The sequence below is a fragment of the Furipterus horrens genome, unplaced genomic scaffold, assembly GCF_987537825.1.
Source record: "Furipterus horrens unplaced genomic scaffold, mFurHor1.1.pri manual_scaffold_17, whole genome shotgun sequence".
NCBI lineage: Eukaryota > Metazoa > Chordata > Mammalia > Chiroptera > Furipteridae > Furipterus > Furipterus horrens.
Window position 1 is genome coordinate 3849722 of NW_028327187.1, and position 14977 is coordinate 3864698.

Here is a 14977-nt window from a genome sequence, read left to right on the forward strand (position 1 = left end):
TGCTGTTTTTTTCTAATTTTGAAGAGACACTTTCCTTGGGAAGGGTTTTCTTTCTGTCTGTCAACTTTTAGCAATAACAATTGCAATGTGACCGCTTTTAGCAAGGGCCTGAAATTGTTTTGATCTAATTACATTTTTTTGACCTGCCTTTTATTTGTGAGATTAACAGTGTTGTTTTCCCTTAATATTAAACATGTTGCCTATTGATGAGAAGGATAGTGTTTTCTAAACTTGTCTTCCCTAATTATGATGGTGTTAATATAATTACAAGGTTCATAGTTTATGCATGAGTTCTTTTTAGTAAAATGTATATGATTTTGAATTTTGATTTGTATACTTAAGTTATTAAAAATAATTATTTTGGTTAGTATTGCCTAAAGCAATTTTTACAGTCACTAAACCTTCTTGTTTATTTTTAAGCTTTAAAGAGAAGTTTTGTTTTAATATATAAAAAGAGCCCCTTATCCCAGAAAGAAAAAAAAAATAAATGCACCCTTTTGTTCTAAGCACAGCTTCTAGCTGTAAGACATATGCCAGATGCCTTGCTTGACAAAGAACAGTGAGTGTCTCTGTTGATAATTGACCACTTATAGCTTACCACCATCTCTGTCTTTACTAGCCATAAATATTTATTTCAGTGAAAGAGCCTTTATTTCCCCCCATGTACTGACACTACCCAGATAAGGGCTTTAATTTTTTTTTTTTTTTGTCTTTAAAGTTGTTACTTTTTCTGAGCAAATTCAATGTGTTTGCATTATGCATAATTTTCAGTGACAAACCTGTCTCCCTTTAGCACACAAATTATTGCCCATTACTGGGGATTAATTGACTTTAAAAAATCTTGCAGCTTTGAAACACTGAAATTGTTTTTTTTAACGTGTGCGAATTCTACACACACCCAATTTTTATTCCAATTTTCAGAGTATCTTCTTTTATTTTTAGATGAATCTACGTTCTGTATTTACTGTAGAGCAACAAAGGATTTTGCAGCGTTATTATGAAAATGGAATGACAAATCAAAGTAAAAATTGCTTTCAGCTCATATTACAGTGTGCACAGGAGACTAAGCTGGACTTCAGTGTAGTCAGGGTAAGTATTGAGGTCTTACACTTTTGAATTTATAGCTCTTTATTACAAGTGATAATTGTTTAATATGAGAAAAATTATCAGGGTATGAAGTCACTAACTATATAAATAGCTCCATTTCTCTGGTATAAAAATACTAATTTTTAAATAAATAGATCTAATTAATTAGTACGGATTTGCTTCTATGAATACCTTGAAAGAGCTGAAAATCTTTGCATCATAAATGTATCTTTAAAAGTTCTAGTCCTTTGAACTAATGAGTACCTTTAAAACTAGTTTTTGATCTCATGCTTTCCTTACACTCAGAATTAATATAGATACAACCCTACAAAACGATATCAGTAAAACAGCACTTACTGAGGGACTATTATGTATCTAGAACATTTTCTTGTTGTATTTGAATTTTTCATCAGTTATTATGATTTTAGTATTTTTTAAAGGAAAATCTAGACTTTCTTATGAATACTTCCTCCACCTTTTAAGTAAAATGCATGCATTTTAATCTGCTAGTGAATAATGGACAAGAAATCACAAGGGAGGAAATTTTCCTTTATCACAATCATAGTTATTCATCTGTAAAAATCAGAGCTGCGAAACGTTTGTGAAGGCAATGAGAAGGTGATAGAGAGGAGGCAAGAGAAATTTAACAGAACTAGTCACAGATTTCACTGAGTGCATAGGTCCTTTCATGTTTGCCTGGACATGCTATCAATACTCCTGGTGTGAAAGTTTAAGGATTTAAATATTGGCAACTTTTTCATCCTTGTTATTCATTAGGCTAATTTGGTAAAAAGAAGGAGCATCTCTTTTTGAGTTTTTTTTTTTCTTTTAGAGGAATTTTCAAAGATCCTAAAAATTTAAAAAACCTCTTGATAAGCAGAACTCTTTGGGAAATCTGTTTTTTAAAATCCTCACAGGAGGATATGTTTATTGTTTTTAGAAAGAGAGGAAGGGGAGAGAGAGAGATCGATTGGTTGCCCCCTGTACACATCCCACTGAGGATCAAACCCACAACATAGGTATGTGCCTTGACAAGGAATCGAACCTACAGCCTTTTGGTGTATGGGACGATGCTCAACCAACTGAGCCCCCGGGCCAGGGCAGAAATCTACTTCTTAAAGACTAAATGGTATATTCATCTTCACATAAGGAATTGTGCCACCAATCTAGGAAGATGGGAATATCCAGGGTATCTGTTGTTTATTGGCTAAGATGAACCATCATATTCAGTCTTGTGTAAGAACCTGAAATAGTTCTTATCGATAGCTTTAAATTGCTTATTTGAAATGCCTTTAGCAAAGTTCAGAGGAAAAAATGTTTAATTGCCTCAGAAAAAGTAATATAAAATGTGTAATATCAAGTTGATTAGATTTCATTTTATAAGTTCAAACTCTCCCCCCACCCCCTGGCACTTATGATAGCTTCTTTCTGTCTATATTTTTCTTTCATTTTATTTTACCATTATTTTCAAGTGAAATGCCTTCTCAGACAGCTGCTTTGTGGACTGTGACCATTCATATTTCCCAGTTGTTATTGCAATCTTCCCGAATAACTTACTTGATTGTACTTGAATATTGAGAGTGTTGAAATACACAGGTTTATATTTATGCTTCAACTGGTGTGAAATATAAAACAAACTGTGAGAATAAAAGAAATAAATTCATAGAATGTAAGTTTACAAGTAAAATGTTATGTAAATTATAAGGAATTGTGTAAAACAGATTCATTCTCTGCTATAGGAGAATGTAAATTATACAAAAATTTGGTCCTTCTAATCTAAATTCCAACAGAGTTTTAGTGGTTTTTCCAGTCAGACGAGAAGGGAGTTGTTTATAGACACATCATTCCACAACCTTCCCTGCCCCCAGTATTTTGCTTGGTCTGTATGTTCTATTTGAAAGAGACTTTTTATTGTTTTTAATATAGTGTTTGCTGTGTCTTTCCTAAAAAAGAAAAAAACACCTTAAATCCCATTTTATTAAACTTAATCCTAGTGTGAATAGAACTTAAAAACTTAAAATATCTATGCAAAAATAAACAAAGTGTGGTAATGAAACAGGAAAACAAAGAGGGAGGTATAAAACAAAGAAAAAGAAGGTTGGCGAAAATGATTTCCTAAGAGAGAACTGAAATAAATTTTAGGGACATTAAGAATTGAGGACCCAAATATCCTCTCATTTTTTTTCTATGTAGTATCATTGTTAGTCTAAAACCCGAATTATCATATCAATTTTGTTTGACCCACTTTTTCTCTTTCATCAGTGAAGTATTTTGTAAAGAGAAATAATTTATATCCTATAAGCATTGGTAAATTTTGGATTCTGTAACTGAAAGACTTTTAGGAATATTGTATTCATTTATTTGCTAACCTCAGACAATGAATTTTCCTTATTTTCAACATTTTAAGTGGAAAATATTTCTCAGTACATACTTTACTTCAATAGAGAATATTGGAAATAATTAAACCCTTACTTTTTTACTCAGAGTTTTATTACGGAAATCAATTATTGTACTGTGCTCCCATAGTTAATGCTCACAACATGGTAAGGTATACGAGGTGATTTCTTCCTTTACTAAAGAACACCAGAGTAACTATTTCTCACATCTGTTCTCTTGTGGTTTTTTTTTCCCCTTTTCTTCTCTTTTTTAGCAGTATGTATTTGGTAAACATTCTTTGTTTTGGTGCAAACAAGGTGCCTCCAAAAGCAATCTCAGTCACTAAGACCCCTCATATTTGTTATTTCTAATTTGTTATCAATTAGGATACCAGGTTTGGTAAAATTACACATAAAATGAAATAAAGTGGGTTGGATGGTCAGGGCTTGTCCTTTAGTAAAGCACGTGAATCTTGTGACATATAGGTTGGCTGCCTTCTGTGGTTAGCTAGTTGTGTTTCATATGCACTTGATATTCTACCAAATTTTACTTTGTAGTGGGTACATAATATAAATACCTAGTGAATTATGTAAATAAATATTTGCATTATAGAAGTAAGCCATAAATTAGCAATGCACTAAGATTGCTCTTAAACTTCCTGTGTTAAGGTAGGTATTCTGGTATTAATGAACACATAGTAGGCTGTTAATTTTGTTTTTTTAGAAATATTGGAAAACTCCCCTTGAGACGTAGTAGCTATTGAGTTCAAATTTTACCAATTCGCTATGCTTTTCTGTTTAAAGTTTTTAAATGTAATGCTTATATATTTTTATAAAAACTATGCATCATAATTCCTTTGCATATTTTTTAAGTCTTGAAAAGTGATATCAAAGTAACTTATTTGGAATATTATAAAATTCACCTTTTTGAACCATACATTGAAATTATATTTATCCAAAAATATTTATTTTTCAGTCATTTCTCTTGAGCATATACTTTAAAACATTTTAGATTTTCTCCTCTGCTTCCCTCTGTGACATTTATATTCATTTGTCCCTCTGCTTATAATTCTCACTTTTGCTGTTTAGAAAAACTAAATCATAGTTAATTAAAAATTCCCATCGCCTCATGTGAGGAAAAATGGAGCCATCTCAGTTTCTGGAACATTTTCTTTATTAGAGAAATATTAATTACAAAAGTATAAAATGGTGAACAGAGATTACTATTTCAGGAGTTTCTCACCATAGTGGAAGGAGAATATGCTTTGAGATCAGGTAAAATTGATTTTGAATTCTTGTGGCGGTATCCACAAGACACTTGAATTTCTAAACCTCAGTTTCTTTACATATTCAATTTGAAAAATAGCACCTAACAAATAAACTAATATATATATAAACATATAATGGATATTAACTACATGATATATTTTATTTATAGTACTACATCAACATTAGTATAGTTTATAGTGTAAATAAACATTGCAAATTTGATAATTTTTGTGGTCTTCAAAAACATATTACACAAAAGTTAACCAAACACACCCTGTACCATGTCTATGCAAAGCTAGTGTACTTAATATTTTTGGTTATTTATTTCAGATTTTCTAGTAGATTAGCATGTTGATAGTTTATTATAAGTTGTACATTTTGAAATAATTATAAAGTTAACTAATCACATTATGGAATGTAATATTTCTTATTGTACATTTCAAGAAGACTCATGATACAATATAATAATACTAAGATTATTATAATAAATTATTTATATAAAAGTACATATTTTGTAATCAATCCTAAATGTCAAACCATTGGTGTTACTTTTATGAATAATATATTTTTTGTTTATAAAAATAATACATATTCACGACATAAAATTTGGTAAGGAAAGAAAAGTGTAAAGAAGAAAATAACTACCATAAATTAATGACACTGGGAAAAATATTTGCAACTTATGACAAAGTGTTGCTATCTCTAGTAGAAAATTGCTCTTATAAATCAATTTTTAAAACAAATACCCAATATAAAAATGAATAAAGGAAATGGATAAGCAATTCTATCAAAATAGTATAGTAACCATAGAAATTCAAATCAAAACAGCAATTATATACATTTTATTAAGTCCTGAGCTACAAAAGGCTACAAAAGAGTGCAAAACTCTTTAAAAAAAAAGATTTTATTTATTTTTAGAGGGACGGGAAGGGAGAGAGAAAGAGTGGGAGAGAAACATCAATGTGTGGTTGCCTCTCACACACCCCCAATTGGGGACCTGGCCTGTAACCCAGGTAATGTGCCCTGACTGGGAATCGAACTGGCGGCCCTTTGGTTTTGAGGTCAGCGCTCAATCCAGTGAGCCACACCTGCCAAGGCCCAAAACTATTATACATACATTGCAGGGTACTTTGAAAATATAAAAAAGCACATCAACTTTCTTTCTAGAATTACAGTCTAACAGACCAATACCACAATGATGCATGTGCAATGATGTATATTACAGTATGTTTTATAATAGTGAATATTTCTAAAAATAATCTAAGTATCTAGCAATATTGAATTAACCAAGTTATGAAATATTAATAGAACAGAAATTGTTAAACCTGAAGATTGTTAAGTATATAAATATATTTATTTAACACTACTATAAGCATTTTTCAATGTCATTACATTTAGTATGTTTCCAATTTTTTGCTATTATAAGGAAATATATGTTTAGTCAAGGAACGTGTATGAATGACTCATGGGCATGGACAACGGGGAGGGATATGACTGTGGGAGAAGGGGTGGGCTGGGTGAGGGAGAGAAATTGGGGAAAATGGGACAACTGTAATTGAAAAACCAAAAAATAAAATTAAAAAAAAGAAATATATGATGAACATATTGCATATAAAGTGTGTATATATCTATGATCATTTTTAGAATAAATTCACAGAACTGGATTTACTAGGTCAAAGGATAAAAACATTTTTAAGGTTCTTGCTACAGATTGGATGGGTTTTGGAGGGCAGGAGCAGCAATACAATTCTTTTATGAAAGTTCCTCGATATTTGTTAATTGCAAGTCCTTGATCATCTCTGACCTTTTTTGATTTTATTATATCTTTTTCCTTTAATTTATATAGGTCTTGGACTTATGACAAATAATAATATAATTTATTCCATAAAATGGTTTTATTTGATTTTTGTGCTAAGAAATTTTTCATAATATCATTTTTTATTCTTCCAGACGTGGGTCGGCAATAAGAGAAGAAAAATGAGCAGTAAAAGTTCTGAATCAGGAGCAACAACAACAGGAACTGTTTCCGGTACCTCATTGGCAACTCCAGACATTACAGTAAGAAATGTGGTTAATATTGCTCGACCCTCAAGCCAACAGTCTTCTTGGTCATCTGCCAATAATGATGTCATTGTAACTGGAATATACAGTCCGGCCAGTTCTTTAAGTAGGCAAGGGACAACCAAACATACAAATACGCAAATTGCAGAAGCACATAAAATCCCCATCCAGAAATCGGACAGTAAAAATGATGCCGAGTTTCAGCTGCACATTCCTGTTCAAAGACAAGTAGCACACTGTAAAAATGCCTCTCTGCTCTTGGGTGAAAAAACAATTATTTTGTCAAGACAGACAAGTGTTCTAAATGCTGGAAACTCAGTATACACCAAGAAAAACTATGGAAGCTCTTCAATGCAAGGCTCTGAGATTACAGTACCTCAAAAGTCATCCGTGTGTCCCCGACCTTGCAAAATTGAACCAGTTGGAATTCAAAGGCCATATAAGCCTGAACACACGGCTCTATCATCACATAACTTAAGTGGGCAAAAGCCACCTATTAGAGATCCTTACTGTAGAACGCAAAACTTGGAAATCCGTGAAGTATTTTCATTGGCAGTTAGTGATTGCCCCCAGAGAATTCTGGGAGGAAGTACCCCACAGAAGCCTAGTTCAGCAGAAGGAACTTGTTTGTCCATTGCAATGGAGACTGGAGATGCTGATGATGAGTATGCCAGAGAGGAAGAGTTGGCACTGATGGGAGCACAGGTACCAAGCTACTCAAGATTTTATGAAAGTTGCAGTTCCCTTGGAGGTGAGAACCAAAGTACAGCTTTGCCAGGACCAGGAAGAAATATGCCAAATTCACAAATGGTTAATATTAGAGACTTCTCAGACAATGTACTGTATCAAAACAGAGACTACCATTTGACACCACGGACCTCATTACATACAGCATCTACTACAATTTACAGTAATACAAATCCATCACGGAGTAATTTTTCTTCACATTTTGCATCATCAAACCAATTGAGGTTATCACAAAACCAAAACAATTACCAGGTAATGTGTAAGTTTATTTTATATAAGTTTTAAAAATCATTGTTTGGTATAAGACACTGTGTTGGTATCCAGTAAGGCCTGGGACCTGGGTCGCTTAACTCATATTTTGAAGTCATTTGAGATTTTTTTTTTGCTCCAACATGGTGGTTTGTGGTCAACTCTTTGAAGAATCTTGTGCTTTTTTGGTCATGTTTAATAATGGTCAGTTTTTCTCCATGGAATATAATCATTTTTATAACATGACAGCTTTCTCCTGACATTTCAAACAATTTTAGTCAGGAAATAGTAGCCTTATGGGAAGCAATATATTTACCCTCACTAAAATAGAACTAAATTGGTTAGCTTCATCCCCTTGAACATAGATTGTTCCTGTAATGATTTTTACTTGCAGTGTGAAGAGATTTCACTAGATGAGTGCTGTTTTCCCTGGGTACATTGCCAGGGAAGTCAGTCATTTCTCTCGGTGATGATGGCTGAGAAGTCAGAGCCTATGGTAACTCAGCCAATTCCTTTTGCTAAAAGGAAAGGCTTACTATTAAGAAAATGAAAGGAGATGCTTTATTCAAATATTAAGTGGAAAATTAATCAAATAGTCTTTTAAAAATGTGTATAAAAGACATATTCAGAGTAAAAATTAAAGCAATTTTAGACCTGTGCAAAAAAATGTGTCATTTATTTATTGTTTAACATATTCAATTATTTAGATATGCTTCAAATATTCTACAGAGTGAGGTATAGGCCTACCTTAGAACATCTTTTAAGGTCATAGATCTTCTCTGAAAAATCTGCTTCAGAGAATTTTAATAGCAGAGCATAAGTATTCATCATTTTTCTTGCTAGACTCTTTAATTTGTTCAAATACAGTAAGTTTTATCTAGATTTAAGATGCTTCCAGACTGCTCTCAATTAACATAAGGAAAAAACTTACCTTAACTCCATCCATCTTATAACTCCTTCCTTCAAAATTACAAGCAATAACAAAGTATGGGAAGTATCCCTCTGGCACTTAGCCCTAACAGAAAAAGACTCCATCATCGTCATTAGTAGTCATTTCTTATTGAGAGCCCAATGATTTTTCTGTGTTTGCTCTTTCCTAAAGCGTGCTTAAATTAACATGGAGTCATGCCAGAAATATCCTTGCAACACCTCCTTTCATTCCCTAGTCTTCTGCACTTTTTTTTACAACTTCAGCGTTGTTTTGAACAGTAGTAATAACAAAAACATTTAGCACTTGTTGATCGTTTTACACATACCAGGTTTCATCAGTCACTTTATATACCTGATCTCTCTTAATCTCCATGGCAATCTAGAAATACAGAATTTAATCCATATTTCAATAACTTCTTCAGAAAGATCACATAGCCAGTACATGACAAAACCAGGATGCAACTCAGAAATATTTTTTCTGCTTTACCATACACCCTAACAATGTCAAGTGTATTAAAGTACTTGGAGGTATGAGTACAACATTTAATTTTTAATTTTTCCTAAGCTGACTGCTCCTCTATGGATAATTTAACCTAAAGTTATGCCTTTTTTATACTTTCTATTTTTTCCTGACAAAACTTTTAAAGGGATTCAATTTGTTTCATATAAAAGAACTTTTTAAATGGAATAAAACTTAGCAAGTTTTTTTTTTCTGAATAGTAATCTTTTTAAAGAAAGGAAGTTTGACATAACAATTTAGAGTATGGGCTTATAGCCTGATATACCTTGGTTTAAGTCTAGACTCTGCCACTTTCTACTTGTATGATTTTGGGCAAGTGGTGTAACCTCTCTGTGTGACAGTTCTCTCTGTGTGTAATATGGTTAATAACACCTACTTTTAAGAAATGCTGTATGATGAAATGGCACAATCTCTGTGAGGCTCCTCGTATGATCCCTGGTATGTAGATTTTCTTAATAAAATTCTGCTAGTCTAGGTCTTCTTTACATTCCATTTCAAGTAAAATATTGCAGAGCCCACAATATCACAAGTTGGTGGAGGAAAAAATAGCTGTAGTGCTGACTGAGAGAATACTAGAGATCAGCTATCAGCTTCATTTATATTATACCAGGCCTCCACTAACTTGACTTGAGACAGTACAGTAGAGACTGCAGAGAACCCTTGGGGCATCATTTTCTTCTTCTTTCTTTTAATTAGTTATTCTTTGAAGAAACCAAAGCAGCATGGGGAAGTGTACCCCATGAGGATTAACATCTTAGTCTATTTGAGTTGCTATAACAAAAATACCATAGGCTGAGTAGCTTAAACAACAAACATGTATTTCTCACAATTCTGAATGCTGAGAAGCTCAAGATCACGGTGCGGGGAGATTATCTGTCTGGTGAGATCCTGCTTATTAATGCACAGGAGGCCATCTTCTCATTGTGTTCTCATATGTCAGGAATAAAGGGGTCTCTTTTGTAATGGCACTAATCCCATTTATGAAGGCTCCATTCTTAAGACCTAACCTCCTTCTAAAAGTCCAACCTCAAAATACCATCACATTGGGTATTAAGTTTCAACATGTGAATATATCTGGGACACAAGCATTTAGTTTATGTTATTTATCTGCCAAGATTTTAATGAAGCTCATTTACAAGCTGTATTATTGTAACATTAGGACTTCGAAAAATGGAACCTATGATCATCTTGGCAACTTTCTAGTTCTGAACCTGCAAGCAAGCAAACAATTCTATTTAGTTTTTTACCCTGGGACTGCACAACAGATACTTGCCTCTTCTTCCTGTTACATCTGGTATGTTCAAACTCTTCCTGGAGGGTAGTCTAGTTCCAAGCTATCTAAGTGAATGAGTACAAATTGAGGGAATCCTAAGGGATGTTAAAAAGTTGAAATCAGCTCTGTTGCAGCCACTGGGGAATATCATAGTAAGGGTTAACTGGCAGTAATGAACTGTCGGGAGGTTACTATACCAAGATACTATAGACCAGTTCTATTTCAAAAACTCTCCAAGCTAACCTCACTCTTTTGAGGGAAAATTGCAACCGTATTGGTCTCCAAAGTGCCATTCACTCTTCATATCAACGCTGTCGGTGCACTATTTATTATAAGTGTTTTGATGATTAAAGATAAGTGATAATCATCTATGTGTAGCTATAGGAACATCTTTAAAGATAAATGCTACTAGATTAGTTTTGCAGTTGTTGTGACTTAATAATTGCATTCCCATCTTTCATGAACCTCATAAGGATTTAGGAGTTAATGAAATTAGAGCACTTTGGTCTACTTTTAAAAGATACTTTGAGTACAATGTATGTATCTCTATTACTGAAAGTGCCTTGCAACTTCCATCAGTATTTGTGGGCTTCAGTACATTTAAAAAAATAAACATGAAAGTTTAATAGTTGTAGAAACTTTAAACATCGTGGCATTCTAAACTAATACAAATGACATTTTAACTTGAAGAAAGTGAGGGTCAGTAACATTCAATAACTCTCAGGCAAATATTCAACTTCAAAAAAGTAACAGTAATATGTGATGAATGGCTTTAGTTAGCAAGGATAATTTTTACACAACTTTATTGAGATATAATTCACATAGTACAGAATTCACATATTAGAAATGTATAATTAAGTAGTCTTAAAATATATATCTATAGAGTTGTTCAAACAGCACCCCAATATAATTTTACAATAATCACCTCAAAAATGAACTACATACCCATTAGCACACCAAGTCCCCCATCCCAACATTAGACAACTACTAATATGTTTTCTATTTCAGTGGATTGACTTATTTTAGCTATTATTATACATGGAATTGTATAATATGTGGCCTTTTGTAACTGGCTTATTTCAGTTAGCATAATGTTCCCAAGATTTGTCCAGGATGTCGTTAAGTGTCAACATTTTGTTTTGTTGCTTTTTGATGTTACTTTTTATGTATATAGCTATTCATTAGTTGCTGGACATCTGAGTTGTTTCTACATTTGTCTGTTGTGAATAATGTTATGAACATTCATATACAAATTTATGTATGGACATATGTTTTCAAATCTTTGGGTATATATCTAGAAATGGATTTCTAGTTCATATTGTAAGTCTATGCTTAACATTTTGAGGAACTTCCAAAATTTCTTCTAAAGTGCTGTACCACTTTACACTCCCACCTCAACATATAAGGGATGCAGTTTCTCTGCATCCTTACCAAAACTTGTTATGTCAGTCATTTTGATTATAAATTCTATCCTGAGTGTGAAGTATCTCACTGAGGGTTTGATTTGCATTCCCTTGATACCTAACAGTGTTAACCCTCTTTTCATATGCCTATTAGCCATATAAATATCTTATTTGGAGAAGTGTTTATTCACATAATTTTTCCATTTTTAAAATAAGTCATTTTTTTCTTTTTGTTATAAGTATTCAGTTTTCTATACTAGTCCTTATTATATATGTGATTTTCAAATATTATCCCTCTTTATATGCTGTCTTTTCACTTTCTTGAGGTTACTGCTTATACACAAATGTTTTAAATTTTGATGAAGTTCAATTTACCTATTTCTTTCTATTGTCACATGCTTTTGGTGTTGTATCCAAGACAAAGTAGTGAAGACTTACTTTTATGTCTCCTTCTAAGAATTTTATACTTATATATCTTACACACAGACTTTTCAACTGTTTTGAAATATTTTTGGTGTATGGTGTGAGATAGGCATTCGCCTTGACTCTTTTGCATATGTATATTCAGTTGTCACAACATTATTTGTTGAAAATATAGTATATATTCCCCATTGAATGGTCTTTTGATCATATATAACAGTTTATTTCTGGACTCTCAATTATATGCAGTGGTAGATTTGGGTGCATATATATATATATATATATATGTACACACATATATATATATACCATTTATATATATTTATATATGTCTGTTTTTATGCTAATACATTGTTTTGATTACTGTAACTTTGTTGTAAGTTTTGAAATTGAGGAGTAGGTCCAACTGAATTCTTTTTCAAGTTAATTTTGTCTGTTCTGAGTACCTTGCATTTGCATATTAATTTTAGGATCACCTTGTCAATTTCTGCAAAAAAGCCACCTAGACTATTGGTAAAGACTATGTTCCATTGTAGATCAGTTTGATAATATTAATATATTAATAATATTGTGTCTTCTGATCCATGTATGTCTTTCATTAATTACACTTTCCTTAATTTTTAATGTTTTCGTTTTCAGCAGATAATGCTTGCATTTATTTTTTAAAATTTATTTCAAAGTACATAACTCTTTTGGATGCTACTTTAAATGAAATTTTTGTTTTAGTTTAATTGTTGGATTGTTCCTTAATTTTTATGTATCAAACTTGTATTCTGAAAAAACGTTTATTACTTATAGTAGACACTAGTAGATTCCATCTACAAGCACAGATAGGAAAACATTCAGTCACTCACAATGAAATATTATGTTATCTATTGGATTTTGTATGTGCTCTTCGTCAGGATGAGGAGGTTCTCTTTCATTCCTGGTTTGTTTAGTGATTTAATCATGAAAGGGTATTTATTTTTGTCAAATGCTATTTCTGTATCTAATGAGAAATTCATGTGCATTTTTATTCTATTAATATGAAGTATTATATCTTTTTCTTTTTCCAGTAATAATTTTATATATATTTTTCAGTTTTATTAAGATATAATTGACATACAGTACTGTATAACTTTAAGTTGTACAGCATAAGTGATTTCAGTTATATATGTTGTGAAACTGCCATAGCAGGTTTAGTTAACATCCATCATTTCATATACATGCAAAAAAAGGAAAAGGAAAAGAAAAGAAAAGAAGAGAAAAACAGCTTTTTTCTCCATGTGATAAAAACTCTTAACAACTTTCAAATATACCATATAGCAGTGTTAACTGTAGTTACCATATTGTACATTACACTTCTCGTACTTATGAACACCTTCATCCAATCTCTCCTCAACCTCTGGTAGCCACAAATCTGATCTCTTTTTCTGTGTTTTTTTTTTTTTTTAACATTCCACATATATGTGAGTTCATACAGTATTTGCCTTTCTCTGATATATTTTAATTAACATAATGCCCCCAAGACCCATCCATGTTGTCACCTATGGCAAGGTTTCCTTCTTTTTTTTAACTGCTGAATGTTTTTTCTAGATATATACATATGTGTAGTTTTTCCTATACATATGTAATCATAGTAGCATTATTTACCATAGCCAATATATGGAATCGCCTGTGTCCATTTATCTGTCAACTGACACTTAAGCTATTTCCATATATTGGCTATTGTAAATACTGCTGCTACAGTCATGGGGGTAGAGATAGCTCTTTGACAGAGTGTTTTTGTTGACATTGGATATATTTCAGAAGTGCAACTGCTGTGTCATGTGGTAGTTCCATATTTAATATTTTGAGAAACTGTTATAGTGGCTGCACAAATTTATGATCCCATCAACAATGCACAAGTGTTGCTTTTATCCACGTTCTTGCCAGCATTTTCTATCTCTAGTTTTTTTAATGAGTTATCATAATAGGCCTAAGGTGATATCTCATTGTGGTTTTGATTTACATTTTTGTTTTGATTGCTGAGTTTCAGCATGTTTTCATGTACTTGTTAACTATTCCTATATCTTCTTTGGAAAATGTTTATTGAGATTCTTTCCCTATTCATTAATTGGATTATTGGATATTGAGTTGAATGAGCCCTTTATATATTTTGGATATTAATCCCTTACCAGATACATGGTTTGCAAATATTTTCTCATGCATTAGTTTTTTTTTTTACATTTTGGTGATTGTTTCTTTTTGTGCAGAATTTTTTAGTTTGATGTAGTCCCACATTTATTTTTTTATTTATTGCTTTGCTGCTTGTACTGTAGGTGTCACATACCAAAAAAAAAAAAAAAAAAAAAAAAAAAGAAGAAGAAAAAAACCCATTGGTAAAACCCTTGTCAAGATTTTTCCTATAATTTATTTAAGAAGTTTCATGGTTTCTAATTATACACTTAAGTTTATAATCTATTTTGAGTTAATTTTTGTGAATGATTTATAATTGTTACATCTTTTTGGTAAATCGTCCCCCTTATCACTATATAATGTTTTTTTCTTACTATTTTTAGGTTAAAATCTATTTTGTCTGATGTAAGTATAGCTACCCTTGCTTTTTTGGTCACCATCAATAAAAAAATAAAGACTTTTACTATATACCATATGTAAAACTATC

The 14977-nt window shown here is 32.0% G+C and overlaps 1 protein-coding gene across 1 annotated transcript in view; it reads left to right on the forward strand.

Annotated features, from left to right (window-relative positions):
* Window positions 1-942: 942 nt before the first annotated feature.
* HDX (highly divergent homeobox) overlaps window positions 943-14977 on the forward strand; it is a 71095-nt gene continuing 57060 nt past the window's right edge. The window contains exons 1-2 of the mRNA XM_090264715.1: window positions 943-1089; window positions 6681-7790. Of these exons, the coding sequence (XP_090120841.1) occupies window positions 943-1089; window positions 6681-7790 (1257 nt within the window). The remainder of the gene's footprint in view (window positions 1090-6680; window positions 7791-14977) is intronic.